This window comes from Lepeophtheirus salmonis, chromosome 5 (genome assembly GCF_016086655.4).
Source record: "Lepeophtheirus salmonis chromosome 5, UVic_Lsal_1.4, whole genome shotgun sequence".
NCBI lineage: Eukaryota > Metazoa > Arthropoda > Copepoda > Siphonostomatoida > Caligidae > Lepeophtheirus > Lepeophtheirus salmonis.
The window spans coordinates 6,520,034-6,541,967 of NC_052135.2; the positions used below are offsets into that span (position 1 = coordinate 6,520,034).

The 21,934-nt window shown below is 33.4% G+C and overlaps 2 protein-coding genes across 2 annotated transcripts in view; both read left to right on the forward strand.

The window, feature by feature from the left end:
- Window positions 1-345: 345 nt before the first annotated feature.
- On the forward strand, window positions 346-3,577 carry LOC121117687 (lipid scramblase CLPTM1L). Its single transcript, XM_040712155.2, has 3 exons — window positions 346-1,043; window positions 1,216-1,870; window positions 2,335-3,577. Exons 1-3 carry the CDS (start codon window positions 537-539, stop codon window positions 2,814-2,816), a joined length of 1,644 nt encoding a protein of 547 aa, XP_040568089.1. The 5' UTR covers window positions 346-536; the 3' UTR covers window positions 2,817-3,577.
- A 115-nt stretch (window positions 3,578-3,692) lies between these two features.
- The window catches only part of LOC121118746 (cyclin-dependent kinase-like 4), a 142,257-nt gene continuing 124,015 nt past the window's right edge, over window positions 3,693-21,934 (forward strand). Inside the window, exon 1 of the mRNA XM_071888143.1 lies at window positions 3,693-3,902. Coding sequence (XP_071744244.1) covers window positions 3,865-3,902 — 38 coding nt within the window. The 5' untranslated portion in view covers window positions 3,693-3,864. The remainder of the gene's footprint in view (window positions 3,903-21,934) is intronic.

Sequence of the window (21,934 nt, forward strand, 5' to 3'; positions counted from 1 at the left end):
TTTTATTCAATACTGTATTATAATATTGCTTTGTACTATTTTATTAAAATAGTAGTTATACATTTGTATTTGTGTATGATAGCCAAAACTTCTTCATAGAAATAATAAAAAGGCCACTGTATATGTTATATAAACGTCAAGGGATCAAATAGAAATTGTATTCCCGTTCTTTTGGAAACGGAGCATAAGTAAAGAATAACTTATTACTTTGTGTATTTATCAAAAAGAGTTACTTATGAAATACCCATGACGTATCATAGGAGAACAGGGAATCGACAGCTGACAACAAAATACATCGAAAACTTGATTCCTTAGGTCCCCGGCCAAAAGGAACAACATCCAAATAGTGACGTCACATTCAAACTATCTATTGACGTCATTTCATCTCGTATCCTGACGTCATAGCTCTTGCCCTGCCTTTGAAACGTCAGCTTAAGAAGTGGAATGAGCTAAACTGAAGATTACAACTAACTTCAACTTGTTGTTGCGGTTTCATGTGTGGATTGCTTCGGTAGTGGAGTAGAATCGTCTTGAAGATGTTGGGTCTCCGAATTCCTTCTTTGACCACGGCAGTGTCAATTGCTTTTTTGGCTTATATGACGCATTCCTTATGGGGCTTGGCTAAGATGTGGGTTCCTCCCAGCTGCGAAATCGGTGTTTCAACGAAAGAATGTCTCAAGTCTCGTTTGGAAATAACTCCCAAACTTAATTTGATATTTGTGATGGATCGTCATCCCGAGTGTCGGCGGAATCCTCAATTTGTTGGGGCCATTCAACTCTCCTCTGTGCTTGAAGAAGAATCCAAAATTCAAATCCAGGTCCCTATGACAGATGATCTCAAACAAAACGGGTCGAATCTCTATCTTGGGGTGTACTCTGCATCTCCTCATAGTGGAGAGTATCCCTCTACAATTACCAAGGATAATTGGGTTGCAGCAGTGTCCAAATCAGAAGTTGCCTTTTATGCAACTCCTCTTGTTGAGTATTCCATACCGGAGCCGGAGACTTTCAATCTCCTCAGTGGTGCTCAGAATGAAGAAAAGGTAGTCTCATTAGTCAATCATATTTCCCATTAAGATCAAGCATTCATAATAGTTGTTTTAGTTACATTCAATTGATTATTTGAACAGATTTGATTCAAATAATTGAGTCTATTTTTAATTAAATCTTGTTATGTTTATTATTAATCATTTTTAAATTTATATATATATATAGAAAAATCCCAAAAAAGACATGGATCGTCCCTGCTCTCATCTTCGCTCTCAAATAACTGTCAATGTGATGTCAGATCCCATTCGCTTTCCAAGGGCGGAAATCCCAATGGAATTTTATCACATATTTAGACTCGGCTCCCTATCAAAGACGGTATATTTACCCATTGTATACATCAATGAGATTAATCTTCGGATAAAGGATTTACGCTTGATCAATAAAACAGATACGAATGCGAAAGTTGATATTACTTATCGACCTATAAGCTATGGAAAATTAAGGGTCTTCTTACATTTTACGAATGCTTTTGAATCTATGAAGAATTTGGGTTTTACAAAAAAGGATAACGATGAGATCAAAGGGATTTTAACGGATACGAATATCGTTCTGTTGGGTGTAACATTTGTTATATCGGCAGTTCATCTCGTCTTTGATTTCTTGTCGTTTACAAATGAGATTTCCTTTTGGAGAAACTGTAAATCTATGAAGGGTATTTCAAACACAACCATTTTATGGAGAGCTTTTAGTCAGTTTGTCATATTTTTATATCTTATGAATGAAAATACTTCCCTTCTGGTCCTCATTCCATCTGGAATTTCCGCCATTATTGAGATGTGGAAAGTTAGCAAAACTTTTAAAATACGAATTTCATTTTCTGGTAATTTAATTTTTAATTTCAAGCTATTTTTATCCATATACCTTTTTTCTTATGAGGAAATCGTTAATATTTTTCCGAAATTATTTCGTAATGCATGTCGTAAATTTTTGTAAAAAAGATAATAATCAAATTTTCCTTTGAAACACTCAAAAAAAATTGTTTTTAAATAATAACCTATAAATTAGCAACAATATGTTGCAAACATATATCTCTTCCTACCTATCAAGCATTCATAATAGTTGTTTTAGTTACATTCAATTGATTATTTGAACAGATTTGATTCAAATAATTGAGTCTATTTTTAATTAAATCTTGTTATGTTTATTATTAATCATTTTGAAAACAGAAGTTAATATAAAAAAAAGGAATTGAGAATTTGATGTCTAGTTAAGGATAATAGCTTTGATTTCAAAATTAATTTTATAAAATTATCAATCACTGTAATATTATATTTTTATTTATAGGGATCAAATTCGGAGAGGAAGACCGAAGTGAAGATGAAAAGAAAACAATGGACTATGATGCTAATGCAATGAAGTATTTAAGTTATATCTTGTATCCAATTGTTATTGGAGGAGCTATTTATTCGTTAATCTACACACCTCACAAGTCTTGGTATTCCTGGACGATTCAAAGTACTGCTAATGGTGTTTATGCATTTGGATTTATATTCATGCTCCCACAACTCTTTGTAAATTACAAACTTAAATCTGTTGCACATTTGCCGTGGAAGGCCTTCATGTATAAGGCATTTAATACTTTTATTGATGATGCCTTTGCATTCATAATTACGATGCCGACTGCCCATCGTGTTGCTTGTTTTAGAGATGACGTTGTTTTTCTCATTTATTTGTACCAAAGATACTTATATCCCATCGATAGTAATCGTATTGATTCATCGGCATTTATGGATGATGAATTACCGTCTGATAAAAAACAGTCATAATAATATATTGTTTTTGTCATAGCTCGAATTATGCATTTATGTGTTTTAACTTTGTGTTTAACTAGTAAAACATTTTTTTATCATCGAATCCCTTGATATTAAATGCTTCTTTTATTATTCATCTTGAAAAATAATAGCTTATGGTTAAAGAAAGGATTCGTGTAAAGAAAAAACTAAGTAAAGCGATGAGAAAAGGAAAAGCGGTTGATGCATGTGCTCTTTCTTCTTTTTGTTTATTATTTAATAAGTCATTGGGTGTTAACATATCCCACTAAAAGAATAACTCTCACCTATCTTTTTGTGTAAATTGGCTTTAAAATTCTTAATAAAATAAATTTATATGAATTTAAATATTATTATAATATTTTCCCTTTTCTAATGCTATTTTAAATGTAGAAAGTTCTTCTTTTTATAGCATTTTCTCCACCAAAATCATATTTTGAGTAGCGGATATTAACAAAGGTTTTAATTCAGATATACCATTTGTCTCGCTCCCTCCTTCTCCTCTTGCTCTTACATAAATTTTATTTCCACTTACACGTTAATCTAATGCTCAGTCGCCGTTTCACCATTGGGCAATAAAAATGAATGTTTTTGTCTTTTGTCACACAGGTCATTGTTAATATTTATAGAATGTCAAGGAATAGCTACAATCTATTATGTTCCCAAATGTCAACCCATTTTTTTAATATATATCTGTTTAAAAATAAGTATGTCATTGGCAATATTTGGTCAAATACAAGATATTTGTTTTACATGTACATTTCTTTCAAAGCCTTTCTTAGAAAAACATATTCTACCAAACCTCTTCTGTTACGTGCCGACATTTAAAATGTCTTCACCATGACGATAACTTAATGAATAATTAATTAGTCTACTCTTGATAATCGAGAGCAACATTTTTCATAGAGTTACCATTTAGTTTGTGATTTAAAGTTGACATAAAAGTGATATTATATATATATCGATCATCTATCAAGTCGTTCACTACAAGGAACACAAGAAGAAAAGTCATATTTGTAGACTTACCACAAAATAACTATTTTATATGGACCTTGAAGGAGAAGAAATAAGAGAACTAATATTGTAAGTCCCTTCTTATGTGGTTTTGTTTGGTTGGTTGATTTCAAGGATATATGGTGTTAAAGCGAGAAGAGGAATAATCACCTTATTATATGTAAATGCGGAGCTATCCCCTATTTCTTGCCTCCCTCATAATAATTGCAAAGAAAATAAACATTAGATCCCTTTTAATATCATTTATCTTTGCCTTAGCTACTGTTTATATCCAAGGATACGAATTGGGTTATCAATATTGTAGACAAAAAGAGTTTATTTGTAATTTATGCATCAACAAAGAATTCTCAAACCTAAGACCGGAGCCCCGAGTGTGTGGGAGGGGGTAAAATACCCAAATATTGTTGTATCAATCTTTATTTATTTGGACCAGTCCAGTCTAAAGCTTTAAACCAAGTAGCGAAACGAGCACGAAAACAATAAATAGGTGAAAAATGTCTTGGTCGGAATTTACTTTTTTTTATCCGCCAGGGACATTATTTGGCTATTATTTATATAATAACAACTCTAGCTATAAACAAGAATTTATTCGTGTATTAATAAAAATAGTTAGATTTGTTTCAATAATGTAGAAAGTAGAATACTGAATATATTCTAATTCTAGTATTAATAAATATCTATTAGCTATAGTTTAGTTATTTTAGTAATAAATTATGTGAGGTGATAAGATGAATGTATTTTGACTTTAAACCATATCAAGAGTCATTTTAGAGAATAATTCTGCTAGTTAATTGACCCCTACAAGTACTGTATGGCTGTGCTTCGCACTGCCGGATGATAACTACTGAAATTTTTTTTTAAATGGTCTCAATTTTTTGAATTAGTTCAATTCTAAAATTCATCATACTCCTCCTAAACATGGAACCGTGAATGTTCGATTAAGTCACCGACCATCAGGAATATAGCCTTACAATTGAAATTATTGGAAGAGATTGAGCTCCACGAAGCTTTTTCGTTCCCTTCCAAATGCATCTTTACATGATCAAAAATCATATACTCTCCTGGAGGGAAGGTTGCAGATCTTACAGATTAAAACATCCGAAGACTCCGAAAGATTTTTCTTGTCAAATGACATAATTTATTTATAATTTAAAAGTAATATGATATAAGATATTGATAAACAAAAAGCACGTGTTACCGTCTTCAGTATAAATAAATGAATGAATTCATAGGAAAAGCGACATCTAACGAAAAAAGGTGAAAAATACTGACCATACTAACGCTAAAACTCAGGCTAACGGTCGCGTTTCCCTACTTGGTTTAATGCTCTAGTCCAGTCTTAGGGTTGATTGTGGTCCATCGGACTCTCAGTTCTAGAATTAATTAACAAAAGAAGAAATAAGGTGAGTGACGTCATCAAGGACCGAACTTTATAAGCACTAGGACTGAACTGGATGGGCCTGCAGTCTTCTCTCCTAAATAAGGGGCGGGGCAAAAGAACCCATGGAGTATTAGATTTAAAAAATACAATATCCGTTGGAAATTTTTGGACTACAAATATAATGCCATGAAAATAAGGCTTATTGTAGAAGTAAAATATACATTTTTTGTAAAAAGGAGTCAAGAGTTTTTGTCTTTTTTTGTTATTTGATCTAGATGTGGGACCCAAAGATAACATCGTAATTTTGTATAGATCATTTTCATACTATATGACAAATTTTCTGCGCTAGCTTTAAACGTAATTCGAAAAAAGTAGAGAATCAAACATCTCTAATGTGCAATGCTCTTAATACATATCTTTTAAACGATATGATCAGTTTTAAGGGTGGAATGTACCCAATAAATAAGAACTCAGATAATAGTAACTAGAGGGCCACGCTTCCAACTGAAATATAAAAATTAGTGATGCGCCGCGAGCGGAATTTTGCTGCATGAGTATTTTCGAGTTTCTAAAAAATACTCGAGGAATTATGAGTTATAGTCGTTACTCGCTTGAATGCTCGTTACTTGCCTGAATACTCGTTACTCACTATAACACTTTTTACTCGCTAAAAAACTCGTCATTCAAAAAAAAAAAAAAAAAAAAAAAAAATTTAAAGAATTATTGAAGCAATGGATAAACTTATTAGTTCCTTTATCGGAATAATAGCTGCCTTCTTTTTGAGGGCCAGACAACTATTCATTTTTTTCTTGACATAATCATAGACTGATAGTTGTAAAGTGTTATGATCGAATATTGATTAATTTTTTTAAAGTGACTTCATGGATGTTTTCCAAGTGGCGTTTGATTGAAGTCTTTTTGTTGTGCTTTAATATTTTTGCTACATAGAATGTAAATTTCATTTTAGATCTAGTAAAAAAATTCTAAACACTGCAATTTTTACCTTTTTCTAACAGGATAGAGGAATGATTTCTATAATTTGAATTAAAACCTGGTATAACTTGTATAGATATGCAAGGTTGACAATTTCCCAATCTTGTGTTTCAACTAGTGATTCAAAAAGATAAGCAGGCCTGTCATATACTTTATCAATACTTTCCTAATTATTATTTGTTGAATACATATTCAAATTTTAAACAATAAATTCATTTCAAGATGTAATTACTACTTCAAAAAAAAAAAGATAATGATAGTTACAAAGTTAATACCCTTATACTAAAATGCTACAAGAGGAATGGGGATTATTTTTAAGCTTAAATTTCAAGGAATTCACCGAACGAATTTGTAACTAGTAGAGTGGAAATCAGATTTGAACATTAGAATTTATGTTTAATATCGACTCACTCTCATGCATTTAGAAATATTCATTTATTTATATTAATATAGACAATTTTGTCGTATGTCTATAGGTCTGAGGAAAATTTTTTAGTGTGGGGATAATAATCTGCGTAATTCCAAGCCATGTCGAGTACTCCCGCTAGACTTAAAACATTCAAATAAAGATTACTTTTAAAACAAACTGGTATTAAAAGTACACATTTCACAAAAGTCAACAGAGTGTCGCCTCCGGAAAACATAAATTTTAAATTTAAAAGAGAAGGAAGCCAGTCTAGAAAGATTTACATGATAAAATGGGCTCGAAATAGAAAAATACAGAATCCCAGGTTCTGATACCAAAAAAACAATGTAATAATTGGAATATCAAGTAAAACCCTAGACGTGCATTTGTAATAATGAGTGGTGATCCTAGCTGTTATCACACCCTGAGCAAACTTCACCTCCCTCTCCTCTCCAAAAAATAAGTTTAATATACTGAAAAAGTCAAAATAACTTATCTACTCAAGCACAGTAATCCCACAATGTGCTTGAACTATTGTTGTCAAATTCCGGGAATTTATAAACATGAAAGCTTCCATGGGAATTTTGGAGAATTTAAAAGGAATTTGTAATTAAAAAGAGTGTTAAACAGGGGATTTTTAACGTCAATGTCTAAAAACTAGAAATTTTTATATGAAAATTATATATTTTTTTAACATATTAGTACAAAAAACAAACAAATTAATTTACAATGCTACAAAAATGTGATTAAAAGATTGCAACTTTGAATACGTGAAAATACTACTCGTTTAAAACGATTTAAAATACGTTAGATTGAGATTTAATGTACTTCGTTAGTGCCATAGACTTGACGATTAGCTAACAAAACAAGAGCAGGAGGGAGTGAAACATATTTTAAAACTTAATTTAGACCCTTGTTTATATCAGCTGCTTCTTATATGATTTTGGATGGAGAAAATGAGTTACAGCTATAAAGAAGAACACCTTCTGCATTTAAAGTATCATTAGTGCAGGGAAAAAATTGCAATTAATTTCCAACTATTTTATTATACATTTTTAAAACAATTTACAATCAAATAATTAGAGTTGAGTAGTTTGTAATGAAAATACTATCTTTAAAAATTAGAGAAAGAAAAACGGTTGTTGAGTGTACTCTTTCTTCCTTTTTGTTCATTCTCTAATAGGTCGTCGTTGTGTTAACTTCTCTCTCTGAAGTATGCTTTCTCCCTATCTTTTTGATGTAAATTGTTTTAACAATACATAATAAAATAAATATTTATGAATTTAAATAATGATTAATTCAGAAGGATAAGTTAATATTGAGGCGACCTATTAAGTAACGAAGAAAAAAGAGCATTCGCAACAACCGTTTTCCTTTTTTAATTTTTAAACGTAGTTTTTTCATTACAAATAAGTCAAATATACATATTGGTGTCTTTGTACAACTGCATAGGCTCATGCCGCCCTAGGAAGTTGCACATATTGCCCATATCTGGACCCTGTATCTATATATCTGTATTTTATGAAATTTAGAGTTATTGGCATTTTTTTTGGGGTTGATCTTTCAATGCAAAGGTTTTTGGAAATTTCGTTTTAATAGCCTTTTCCCATACTTCATTTTTAATTTACAAATTTTGAAAATGCACTTAGGAATAAGACGAGTAATTTTCACTAGAATATCATTTTTTTCATAATAATTGATATCAAAAATTGATAATCTTAATATTGGAGAACTAGTTCTCACAACAGAGTTGGATAATTCTAAAAAAACAACAACACTGGGATGTAAAATAGAAAAAGAAATGAAAAATAAAAGTAGTCATCCTGACAGTTTGAATAATATTTAGAGGATGACAGCTTAGTTGTAGTGACTAGAGCTCAGTAATGAAAAAAAAAGAAAAGAGCACTAGGAGAGGGTGAGAGCAAGGCATATGCGAATAAAACTATAACCATTTTTAGCAATAATATAGTCAGGAATTACAGGGAAGTCGCTCTCCAATTCTATTACGAGTCCAACAAGGACTTCACAACAAATCCTCATAGTTACCCTTCGTCTTCACCCACTAGTGATTATTTTATAATTATTGTTCTCTCTTCAAGAATAATGATGATAGTTTTGGTAAATAAAAATTAGCTTCTGGTAGCAATAATAAAAAGAGCACGATCTTCAAATTTCATATTTTTTGAACTTCTGCTCATTAACACAAAAATCAGGGGCATCCTTCAGGGCGTGGTTCGGGTGGGGGGTCTGTAGCCACCCTGATAAATATTTTATTCTTTCCATTGTAATAGTTAATTTTATAAATAATAGTATGCCATTTTGGATTTTTAAGTCTTATTATTAATAGACTACGAATGAATTATCCAGCTGTATATATATTATAATAATTAGGATTGATAAATGCATTAATACCGTTTCGAAGGTCCTTTTTTTGTGAAAAAAAAGAAACAAAAAACCACCACAAATATAGACACTTATCCCTATTGTTGTATCCGTCCTTATTTATTTGGTCTAGTCCAGTCTTAGGACCCGTCCTATCAGCCAATAATATCGGCTTTTAAGACTGTCGGTCCGTTAGACTGTGAGTAATAGAACTGATTCAAAAAGAAGAAGTTTACGTCATCAAGGACCGAACTTTATAAGTTTTAAGACTGATTTGCAGGACTGAACTTAAGGCGATGGCCCTTTGGAATGTCAGTACTAGAGCTGATTAAAAAGAAAAGAAGAAATTGGAGGACCGAAATTTAAAAGTTTTATACTGAACTGGACGTTAAGTCTAGTTCAGTATTCAGTCCTAAATAAGGATCGACACAACACTACTTATCCATATTTCTACAACTCCTTAATCTCTTTTCAAATATAATACTTATTCCATGTGTAGGTATTTTTATTTTTTTTAGCACTCTCATCAATCAAGTCTTAAAGAGTGAACCTCCAGGGCAATCATATTATATACCATATACAGTACATTCATATATATCCATTAATTTTTGGTCGAATTTAATGTATATGCTATGCACTTTTTTTAAAGATTTGCAAGGTTTTCATGAAGTAATTTTACGTATACAGGGTGTCCACGATAAATTGGAACTACTTTAAACTTCATCCAGATCCATAATTTGGATATTTGGGGTTAAATCATACTAATATAAAAGGTTGCGTGAACAATACACTATAACTTCCACCACAATTGTTTTGACAACAAACAATAGTCATCATGGAACAAGCAAGGAGAGACACCATCCTCGAATTGGCTCGCGCGGGACACAAGCCCTCTGCTATCTACAACCTTCTTAACTACCCCAAGACCATGGTGTACCAGGTCTTCAATGCCTGGGAGGTTGAGGGGAAGGTCTGCCGCAAGGCCCACAACAGGAGAAATGACCGAATCCGCACACCCCGCTTCCTTGAAGGCCTCCGGAAGTCCATCATGGCTTCACCGGGAACTTCCTTGTCCAGGTTGGCCAAGAACCGTGGAGTGAGCAAGCAGCTGGTCTCCAAGGCTGTGAATGAGGACCTCGGGTACAGGTCATACCGAATGGTCAAACAAGACATCCTCACGGCATCCATGAAGGCCACCAGGCTCACCAACGGTAAGCGTCTCCTCAATGACCTGAAGCCCCACGGAGGAAGACTCATCTTCTTCTCCGACATGAAGAACTGGACTGTCGACAGAAGCTATAACGTCCAGAATGACAGGTGGCTTGTAAAGGAGAGAGAAGAGGTCCCTTCGGTCTTCACCACAAAGTTCCCAGCCTCCGTGATGACCCTGGGTGTCATCTGACGCACCGGTGAAGTGATGCCTCCTTTCTCCTTCAATCCCAAGGGAAGGGTTAACGCGATAAGGTACTGCGAAGTCATGGAGTTCGTCATCCCCTGGATGAAGGATACGGCCGCTGGGAGGGAGTTCATATTCCAACAAAACTCAGCGCCCGCACACATCGCCATGAGGACCACTAACCTCTTCAACTTCCACGATATCACTTTCTGGGATTGCAACACCTGGCCCTCCAAATCACCCGACCGTGTGATTACTACTGGTAGGGGAAGTTGGGGAGGGAGGTGTGCAAGGTCAGCCACAAGAACATCGCAGCCCTGAAGGGCTCCATTACGAGGGAGTGGAATGCTGTCGATTCCGCGGAAGTCATCAGGGCATGCAAATCCTTTAGGGGTAGGATGGAGAAGATGGTGGCTGCTGAGGGAGGACATGTTGAATAAATTTATTGTTTAATATCATGTCTAACTTTTTCATATTAACAAATACAATCCAAATTCCATTTTTATCGAGCAGGTTGAATTTTAAGATAGTTCCAATTTATCGTGAACACCCTGTAATTATGCCTATGTATTCCGTTCTCCTAATCATGTTTTAATCCACTCTCAAAATACACACAAAAAACAGAACAAAGATTATCCTTGTTTTGAAATTAAAAGAAAGAATGATATATAATAAATAAAGAGAACAGGAGCGACTTGATAATTTTTTATTTTTAAGTAATAAATACAATAGTTATCGGATTTGAGACTAGTGATTTATATATTTTGGTCCATCTTTCCGTCTGAAACTGTGGACCAAAATTTTAAATGTAAGTTCATTTTCTTAAAAATAGTCATTTACTTTTGTCGGATCGATCAAGACCAATAATTTTTAGTCTGAATTTTATTACGAGACTGGTCCACACTATACCGAATTAGTTCAGTCATACAAAAAGGATAAAGTTTTCAGACCCTTCTAGGATTTTCATACCGAAACGCTACACTACCATTTACTTTCAATTCACTTTCTGTAAGAGCCAACCTTAAGATACGATATTAAATTCAAATTTCCGAAGAATGGATGAAAGAAATAGCCTCCCCATTTATCTTTTCCCAAGGCCAGCTCACTGTAAAACCAGCTCTGGCTTCCGTTAGTATTTTAATCCCTACCTAGATTGGGATTTGGGTCATGTGAAAGTGTTTTGCATAGGGCTACGCAGTAGAGAAGGCCGGCCTTGACTTTTAGTCTTCTAAACGAATATAGTATGTAGTTGATCCGGAGGAGGCTTTTTTTTCATGAGATAAATAACTGTTTGCAGCCGTCAACACAAAATCAAGATTGAATGATCTTTCTCAGAATTGAGTGGGGATTACATTTGTATTCTTTGACGAATATTTGCGATTTTTATCACCAAATTATTCTGATTAATCCACAAATTTCACTTAAAGTAGGGCAAAATTAATCATTTCAATAAAAAAATTGAAAAATTGACAGATTTGATTTGAAAAAGGTCATATCGTGACCAATATGTGTCACTTAAATCAAATAAAGATGATTCGAAACAATAGTTAAAATTCATGGGCATCTCAATTCATCCCCCCCCCCAATAAAAATAATGGAAATCAAATCTTATAATTGACTCCAATATGTCTATGATGTCCAGGTTATGTCACTAACACTTTTTTTGTGTGTTGTGTGTAAAGGGGGGGGGGAAGCTTTATTTTATCATATCTTATATACATTTATAAGTCCGTTTTTGGTGTTATTAAATATGGAATTCAATAATGGTCGAACAGATAATTCTGAAATTTAGGAAGTAGACGTATATAAAATAACCAAGGATGTTACTATGATTGATTTTTGGGCCTCGAAGCCTGTTTTTGAACGAAATAAAACCTTCTTTTCCTTCTTTCTTCTTTTCTATCCTGTCTCTTCCTACATCCTTCTTCTTGTCATGTTTCTTCTACGTTAATTCTTTGTTTCTATTCCTCTCTATTCAACCTTGCAACGCGAATAACCTTGGCTAGTATGAAATATAAAATAAATCTATATATATATAAGTAATTATATAAGAGTGTTGATAATTTTTGGGACTAAGTCCCTCAAATGATGAAAGCTAGCCCCGCCCATAGTTGTATGATTACATATATAAAATTAAAATATAATTTGGGATTTTCTACTTTTCTTGATATTTGTTTGAGATTGTTTTTATGTAGACGCTTCACGTATATGTTTGGTGTGACCAATTTTAATTTTTTTATATTCATAAAGTCAACTTGAAAATATGATTGTATCTTTATATATAGGATTGGACTCTGTACTTTTGTTTTTTGTGGTAACCATACTTATATAAGTGTTATAGGTATATTAAATTATGTAAAAGTTAAACTTTCTTTTTTAAAATGGCTGTAATGAGGCTGTAGAATTAGTAGCAGGGTGGGCGTGATTGATTGGAATTGGATTAATTCCGGAGAAGCCAACATATTAAATATCTTAGTAAAACTGCAAAAAATAGTTATCATATCAACTAATTATCCATAAGAATAAATTATATATGTTGTTTGTAAGTCGTCATCGTTTTCTAATTAAAAAAACTATCCATTTAAACCTCTTAATGTAAAGTTAATGGAAGTAAAACAAAAATCACTGTGTTTTAAAATACTAAAGTTTGGTTTACTCAGTTTATGGGAAATGGGGAACGTCATTCATCTGATATGATTTTCAAAACTGTGTGATATCTTTTACCAATTTGCAATAGGATTTTGCATTGGATATACATAATACAATTGGCTTCAAATATGAAAATATGATTAAAATCATGAGTAAGAAAAAGGTAAACTTGATAATTAATTAAAGGTTTTTTTTTTTAAATGAAATTATTTAAAGTAATAAATAACAATATATGAACATAGTCTAAATACTCTAAATACCCCGTATTTTCAGGGGGGAAAATAATAATATTGTAATCAAAATATTATATAAAATTTGAAAATATTTACTACATTTTCTTTAAATCAATAATAATTGACCGTATTGACTAGTGCTGTAGGCAATCCAAAGAACCTGTCATTTGTGTTCTAGGACTTTATTTTTCTTTGAACAACATATTATTTAAAGCAGAGGTTCTCAAACTCTGTTCTACGTAGAAGGGCTTCACAAATAAGTTAAACCTCCTTTATTGTACTCATACTCTGTTGATATAGAACGCAGAATAGAAGAGAAGATAAACATAGAATGAAAGTAGAAGAAAAGAAACAAAGTGAGAGGGAGTTTAATTAAAAAAAAAAATGGTTCAGCATATTTTAAACAAAAATCACCTGCAAAAAGTGTGTAAACTTGTGAAAAACAAATTTCAAGGGCATTATAGAAAAATAATACGTGGCCTCCTAGTAGCCCCGACGAGAATCCACTTGTTTTCCAATGCGAAGTGACTCAGTCGTAATAAAGCCTTCAAGCATTAGCTTGAATTGCTCATATAATTATCCGTATAGACCGTACATCACGAAATCCAACTTATAAATGAAACTGATATAAATGTGATAGAGATGAGTGATTTCTGCGTTATAGATATACATCCGGGAAACTGAAGGACTTTGCTTAATAGAATAGTTTTCTTAGAGTAGGAGACGAAGCATAGTTGACTTTCAATAATTTCAAAGAAGGAGCTATGCATGGAGGATGAGAGCTCTCTCTCTCCTATACGATGATTCTGTGAAAGATCTGAAGGAATTTTTTGTAAAGGGACAATTATTAACGAGAGCCGAAGTCCCTTGTCACAAGTCATCTTGAAATAATGAGGTTCCTGCACAATGAACGGTCTTTCCATTAAAGGAGATGAGATCCACCAAATGAAACACTTGTTCATTGGATCTCACCTTAAGAGTCGAGATCCCTTGACCAGACCATGACATTGAAGAGATTTTTATCATCAACCATCCTAATTGATAAATTCTCAATTCACGTTGCTATAAATTAACATTATTGTTTTCATTTCTAAGTGAATACAACATATGTGACGTCACTCAGCTCAGCCAATCAGAATGCAGACGCTAACCGACACACCTATATTATCAACTATCTTGATATCAATAAGAGGAATAGATTTAATAATAGTATGATGAGAATTTTGATGTACTACTGTGCACTAAACTTCTTCTACAACAGGTAAAATAAGGTGCTCTCAAATTGAATGCAGCTTGCCTGATTTAGCAATTAGTTTGTGGCAATATTGTAATAACAAACGAGTCCATAATCACCTTTTTGTTTCTGTTTTGTTATAAGTGAGACAATGGATTTCTTCTCCTTTAACTTGTCTCTTAAAGCTTGAAAGTACGACAAATCATTGTTCTCTGTTTCTGGATACATTTTATTTGTGTGCAGTGAACCTTGATGGCTTCATCGTTTTGTTTGAGAGTTCTTTCTCTCAAATGAGACCCATTGGTTTTTGAACATTGTGAAGAGAGTTAACTGAGCTTCACATTTTCTTCAATGAGTTCTGAGACATAATAACCGTAAAAATATAACGTAACAGTCTTAAGTCGAAAACAGAACAAAAGGTTTGCTTAATAACTTAACTCTACTAATTTATAACAAGATATTGAAGCATGTGATATACACTTGTAAATTGCTGTATTATTATTGTGTGTAGTTTTGTTAAATAAAACTATGTGTCATTTAATAAATAAATACCCGCTCTCTAAATTTTCACACGCCTTCACAAAAGAAACAAAAAAACACGCATTTTTTTTACTCCATAACAGGGAACACATATAATTATCCAGCTTCCGGCAACAATGCTCAACTGACTAGCTCAAACGATACGTGACTAAAACAGGTAGATAATATATTTGTTACAATTAAAGAGCTATCTCAATGATCACGTATAAAATTTAATCATTTTAAAGATATCGATAGCACTTTGTGTTCAACGCCCCAAAATTCATCCAAATTCATCTCCAAAATTTTGTTGTTTTTATTGTTATTGTAATAAATATAATATTAAAATTAAAGAAATATCAGTTCTTGGCAATCATTCTGTAGAAAGAGACAGAGGGAGAAGAGAAGAGGGGAGAGACAGAGGTTATATTTCGATCCAAATACGACTTCAAGGCTCAAAAAATATGGTAGAAACATGCTTTTTTATTTTATACCTCTTTTGCTAAATTTCAGACTGATTTATTCTACCATTTGTGATAACACCTAGAAGAGACTCATAAATATATATAGGATATGATTTTTTTTTGGGAGGGGGGCATCAGAAACTCCCCCCAAAAAAAACAAAAACAACGTTAGGGACGCCACTGGTTATAATTATAACTCAATTGGAGATCTTAATGTATTTTTAAGTGGTACACACTAATTTTAGGCTTCGCCCTGAAAATTCTAGACCGGTCTTTTACCGTTGTAATTATTGTTCATCGGAACCCATTCTAACTTTAAAAGAAGTTCGATCTGGACAGGTTTCATAGGAAATTTTTACCTAAATCTGTCCCACAAAACAAAAAATTAGTATCATATATAGAATTCTGTCGATTTGTGTTTTTAAATTGTGATCATTAATGTGATAATGTCAAATAAAGTAGAAAGTGTTTCATACCTGTACATTGTGTTGTGTCTGTCCTTATTTAGGACTACAGTCCAGCCCAGTCCCATTCAGTCCACTTGTCAATCCTTAAAGAAGGTAAAATCCCTCGTGACGTCATTGAGGGTGTTTTTTCTTTTTATAGTTATTCCGTTATATACATACATTAATAAAGCAAAGTTTGTCTGTCTGTGTGAATGTGTGAAAAATAGTCCCAGGGTACAGTGTATATATTATGTTCCCTCATGCAAATCATATAAATATTTTTTATATAGGAAATAACAATGTAGGCGTATTAATGAAATAATGCGGGCGTGTACATGTAGATTTCAATATACAACACTGTTTCTGTTTATTTTTATTATTGCTCACTTATGTATATCAAGTGTATTTTCAGTACATGTTAAGATTTGAATAAAATGTAAACGCTGGTATTTAAAAACGAACTAATTCCTGCAGGCTTTTTGTATTTAGCATAGCGGGAGCAATGATTTCTTTGTTTTTGCTAGTGAGCGCTCTCCAAATTAAAGTACTCATCACTTATCCAAAGATATTTTTTTTTCTCAGTTAAAGACCGGCCCCAAGACTGTCAGTCCTAAGGAATCGGTACTAAGACTAGACTGAACCGAATAAATAATGACCGACAGTACATTATCTGTACAAATTGTATAACTATTGCCATAGAGTGATACCAACAATATTGGTCCACAATTTGAAGTGAAATAAATTCCGTGTTATTGTTCGAGACCACAGTCTCGATAGAAAAATCCACCTAGAAAAATCCCTTAAGGCCGAACTGGAGAACAAATTGTTCTCAACGGTAGAATATACCTACTTCAAAAAGTTTGATAAATATTGATTCAAAGAAATCCTGCATCAATGCAAAACCGCTATTTCAATTTTGCAGAGAGACATTAAAATGAATGGGGAACCCATTTGATAAATTTGTCTTATTACGTATTCTTAGCATGAGTAATGAAATATCATTTGATAGATTACAAAACTTTATAGTCTAGACTTTACATAATATACTATTATTTATTTGTATTATACCCACTATAATAATTTAAGTATTATTGTTAAATATTCACACTTTCCCGATATTTCCATTAATTTAATATTTGCTTTTTCTAGAATGTAGTAGGTATACACACCTTGAATAAGAAGTATCTTTTTTTATTAGTCGATTGATTATTGTATTAGTAGTATTACACGGCATTGCCAAGAGTTATTAGGGATCTACAAACAAACCCACCTTGGAAATGTGCAAAATGCCTGGGCAATCTATAAAATGTCATTTTAACTTCATTTACATTGTCAGATGAAATGATTCTGAGTAGTTTGATTATTAAAGAATTCATTGCAATCAATTTGATCCTTAAGGATTCAGTTAAGATACAATTGCATTGCAACCCATTTGATTGTCTAGTGCAGGGATGGCAAACCTGTGAAGTATTGTGGCCCGCCACATGTTAAGTTCTTTCCCATTACTCATTCTCACTTCAAGTAGTATTTCTTGGCAAAATTGTCGCAATATTATAAAAACGCATAGAAAGCTCAGAACACATACAATATTGAAAATATTTGACAGTATCTTTTATTTTATGAGACTTTAAAATGGTTGCAGTTTAGCCTTTTTAATCATTCTGGCATTGAAAAATTAAATTTGGCCTTTATTTTTATATTCGGACTAAAATCGAAATAAATTTGTATTTAATAGTTTTGTTTTATAAAGCCATTTTTCAAGAAATTCAACTTAATAGGTTCTGCGGCCCATTTAAATATTTCAAGTGGCAATGTGGTCCATTATATTAAATGGCTAGAATTCTCCGATCTGCTAAATTTTTATTCAAATTTATATTGTAATTAGACGATCAAACTATAGTACGATAAGAAACTGTCACAAGAGACTCCATGTTATTTTGCAAAATATACCTAGGCCAACAGGTTTTGCTGTTGTATCAAACCTATTACCAACACAACCTATCAAGGACCATTTCATCCCCTGGTTCAAAAAGGTATTATTACCCACTGCTACCGCCTCCCTTTTACTATGCTATATACACCCCACCCACGGGCTGTTCAAAAAGACCCGCAGGTTCTAAGTGTGGATCATTACCCACAGCTAACACTTCCTTGAGCATCAAGAACCCCTTTCAATATCCTATAATACATTACAATGCATGAAATGTGCATCTGAACCGCTGGTCAAAAGGGTGGGTCATTAGCCACCCCACTGCTTCATTGAGCATAAAGGATCCCTTCTTATACTCTATAATAGAACTTGGCCCACGGGTTTGTAAAGTGAGCTTGCACATAGAAATCCCCATCACTCTCAATCTCAGGAATCATATGAGATGAGCAAATGGGAACATTCAAAACATTCTTATCATGTGGCAACGACAAGGCAAGTAAGTTCGCTGATGGACAGTGGTTTGTTCAATATTTCCAAGAATTACCGCTTTCACTCTGGTATTGGGCAAACTTCCTACCATGCAATGCAGTATCATCCGATAAAGGTCGGACTTGTGGGCTTACATTTATTGAAAGAGTGAGACATAACCACGGAGTAGCATCTATTAGAGATGTATGGAAATATAGACCATGAAAGGACCGATGTGGAGGGCATATGGAAAACATAGTTTGATCTCATGAAATGGGTATTCTGTCAACAATCTGTATCAAAATTGGTCCCTCTGCGGCTCTAAATGCTATGGTTCATAACCTTCCAGTGTTGTCAAGTGGGAAAATGAAGATGATTGGGCTTAATGATTGGGATATGACTTGCACAACGCATGGGATAGGGTTTATTATAGAATATTGAAGGGGTTCTTGATGTTCAGGGAATGGGGGGGCAGTGGGTAAGGATCTCCCTTTTTGGACCAGAAGTTCAATTGCATAACCTGTGGGTTGTTGTGTATCATATGATATTATAATCTTTTTACTCAGGATAACATCGGCAAAGGGCTTAGATTCCCCTTTTGGACAAGCAGTTCACTTGCAGACCCCGTGTGTGTGGGGTGGGGGGAGGTATTATAGGATATTAAAAGGTGTTCTTGATGCTTAGAGAAGGGGTGGTGTTGTGTAAGGATCCACCTTTTGGGCCAGTGGTTCACTTTCACGACCTGTTGGCCAAGATATATCATAGGATATTAGAAAGGGTCATTTATACTCTGTATAACGGCGGTGATAGGTTTTGATCCCCCTTATGGACAAGCAGTTCACTTACGTAACCTGTGGGTTGGAGTGTATTATAATATATTAAAAGGGGTCCTCGATACTCAGGATAGTAGTTGCAATATTTTTTGATCCCCCTTGGGAACCAGCTGTCCACCTGTACCTCCGGTTGCCCGAGGTATATTTTGCAATATAGAATTGAGTCTCTCGTGATATTTTTTATTATATAATAGTTTGATTGTGTTAATGCAATGAAAATTTACTTGAGTATCAAATTGCTTGTAAAGAAATTATATTATAATTGAATTCTTAACGATCAAATTGCTTAGTAATTAATTATTTTTGTTCTGTTTACCCGGAATCATTTCACCTGACAATATAAATGAAAATAAAATGACCATTGATCCCTCTATTGGAAATTTTATAGATTACACGGGCATTTTCCACCTTTCCTGCTCTAACAGACATTTTGCAAAATGCTCGATTTTCCACATTGCCTGTAAAATGTAATTATTTATTTGATTATACATCTTAAATCAATTAATAGCAGAGATAGGCAAGAGTGCTTTCTTCAGAGATAGAAGTTAACACATCCACGACCTCAAATAATGAAGGAAAAAGAAAGAGACACGCATCAACCGTTTTACCTTTTCTAATCGCTTGACTTAGTCTTTTCTTCTCACACATCTATTGTTTACTTATGAGCGATGAGCTCTTGTCATATGTCATAACGTCATATAAATCTTTTTTATCTGAAGTTATTATTATATTTCTTTTATTCTTGACGGGAGAACATCTATCATCAATGTATTGAGTAGCTACGTGTGAGTGTGCTCATGAGAAACAATCCATAACACTGATTATTTCTTTGCTTAGTTATCTTTTATATTTTAAAGGAAAGTTTTGTCGTTTCGACTGTTCAGACTCATGGAGATAGATTTTTCGTATATATTTATTCTTCATACTTTTACAGAATATGCAAATAATTTGTAAAAAGTAAATTAAGACGTAGAAATGCAAAACCTACCTAAAGCTACTCATTTCACTTCAACCCCTGCAAAAAGCGTGATATTTGACTCATATTTACATTATATACCTATATATATTTTTGCAAAAGGATTAAAAGCCAAATTCATCTGATAAGATCTTAATGAATATGTACAATACATACTTTGTGTAGGGAAAGAGAAGGGGGAAGCCCGGCCTATATAAATTTAAATACTATGTAAAGAAAATGCATAGACCTTAATAGATCCCGGACTAGCAATCCTAACTAATGGATACATAATGATATGCTTAATTATTGTCAAAATACTTTTTATCAACATACCTTCTTGTAAATTCATGTAAATACCAAGGATCCCAACATGTTCAGGACCATATATCGTGTGACTCAGAGTCGTAACTACAGGGGGAGTTCATTGTGGGATACTAGCAAACAGGTTTCCCTTCCCGTAACGAATCTTGTGCCCCTCATAGACAAATATAGATAGTTCAAAAGCGCTGTTATCGCATAGTCTCCGTTCAGCTATAGCCGAGGGAACTATTTTATATACTTACAAAAGACTAAGAGGGGACCCAAAATTTGCATTATCATTTAATCACAATCTTCATTTTATTATGAGGTTTCATTACACAACCAAACGCCAGCTAAAAAATAAACAAGTTTTGTTTTTATCCCATGTCTCTTAGTATAAAAATGTTTTTGGAGCAAAAACAAAGGCAATGCTTGAGAAACCCTTCGCATCTCCATCCGTACTGCCTATAACATCAAGAAGTCAATTACCTCCCCATACAGGTAAGAAGAACCAAAACTTCTGCAGCAACAATATGGCTAACGTCTGGCCTCCCTCCATGTGGCCCTCCTCCAACCCTGACCATGATATTATAGTATTAAACCATAAGCAACATCTATATTTATATATTTGTCTTACTTGATTACCCCTCTGCGAGCCAGAGGATCTTTTAAAGCAACGTATTGCTTCTTATCGCTTTCAAAAAAGATTTATCTCATATTAAAAAATACATGGCAGAAATGAATATAAAATTCTATACAAATGGACAATGGTCGACTTATCAGGAGCGCAGTTAGGATTTCTTACCTAGGCGGAGGGATTATTTTACTTTACGAAAGTTGTAAAATCTAGGGATGTATTTTGGGTGTTACATAAATTCTGAAGGGAGCATGTCACGCCGTAGCTACCAAACGGCGACTCTGACATAATTAAAGTTGACATGTTTGTTACAAAAAACTATGTTTAAAACATAGAAAATGAGAAACGGGATTTGGGCCTGCTCTTTTTTCTTTTTTGTTCATATTTAATAGTCGTGGTGTTAACTTCTCCTTCTGAAATAAACATCATTGCCCAATTTTGTTATAAACTGTTTTTAAGATGTATAATGTTAATAAATTCAGTATTAACCTATTTCTCGCTCCTGCCTTCTCCTTGTGCTCTCTTTTTCTTTACAAAAATGTCAACTTTAGTTATAAGCCCAATATCCATATTTATATCAGGACTAGTGTTGTGTCCGTTAGGACTTACGGCTGAACTATTGTCCCTTGCAGTTCAGCTGTAAGTCCTAAGTTCGATCCTTGATGACGTCACTTCACTATATTTCTTCTTTTTAAAATCCGTTGTAGCACTGAGAGTTATAAGGACGGACAGTCCAAAGACTGGACTGAACTGGACCAAATAAATAAGGACCGGCTCAACTCGGAAATTTCCTCAGCCAAAGAAAGTTCTAATTAAAAAAAAGCTTGAAAAACTTTTTTAAAGTTTAAAGCAAATATTAATTCTAACAATGA

Bases quoted from the DNA above. Each gene is read 5' to 3' on its own strand.
- LOC121117687 (XM_040712155.2), top strand. From the start codon at position 537: ATGTTGGGTCTCCGAATTCCTTCTTTGACCACGGCAGTGTCAATTGCT. The intron at 1,044-1,215 runs GTAGTCTCATTA...ATATATATATAG, and splicing joins GTGCTCAGAATGAAGAAAAG to AAAAATCCCAAAAAAGACAT. The intron at 1,871-2,334 runs GTAATTTAATTT...TTTTATTTATAG, and splicing joins AATACGAATTTCATTTTCTG to GGATCAAATTCGGAGAGGAA.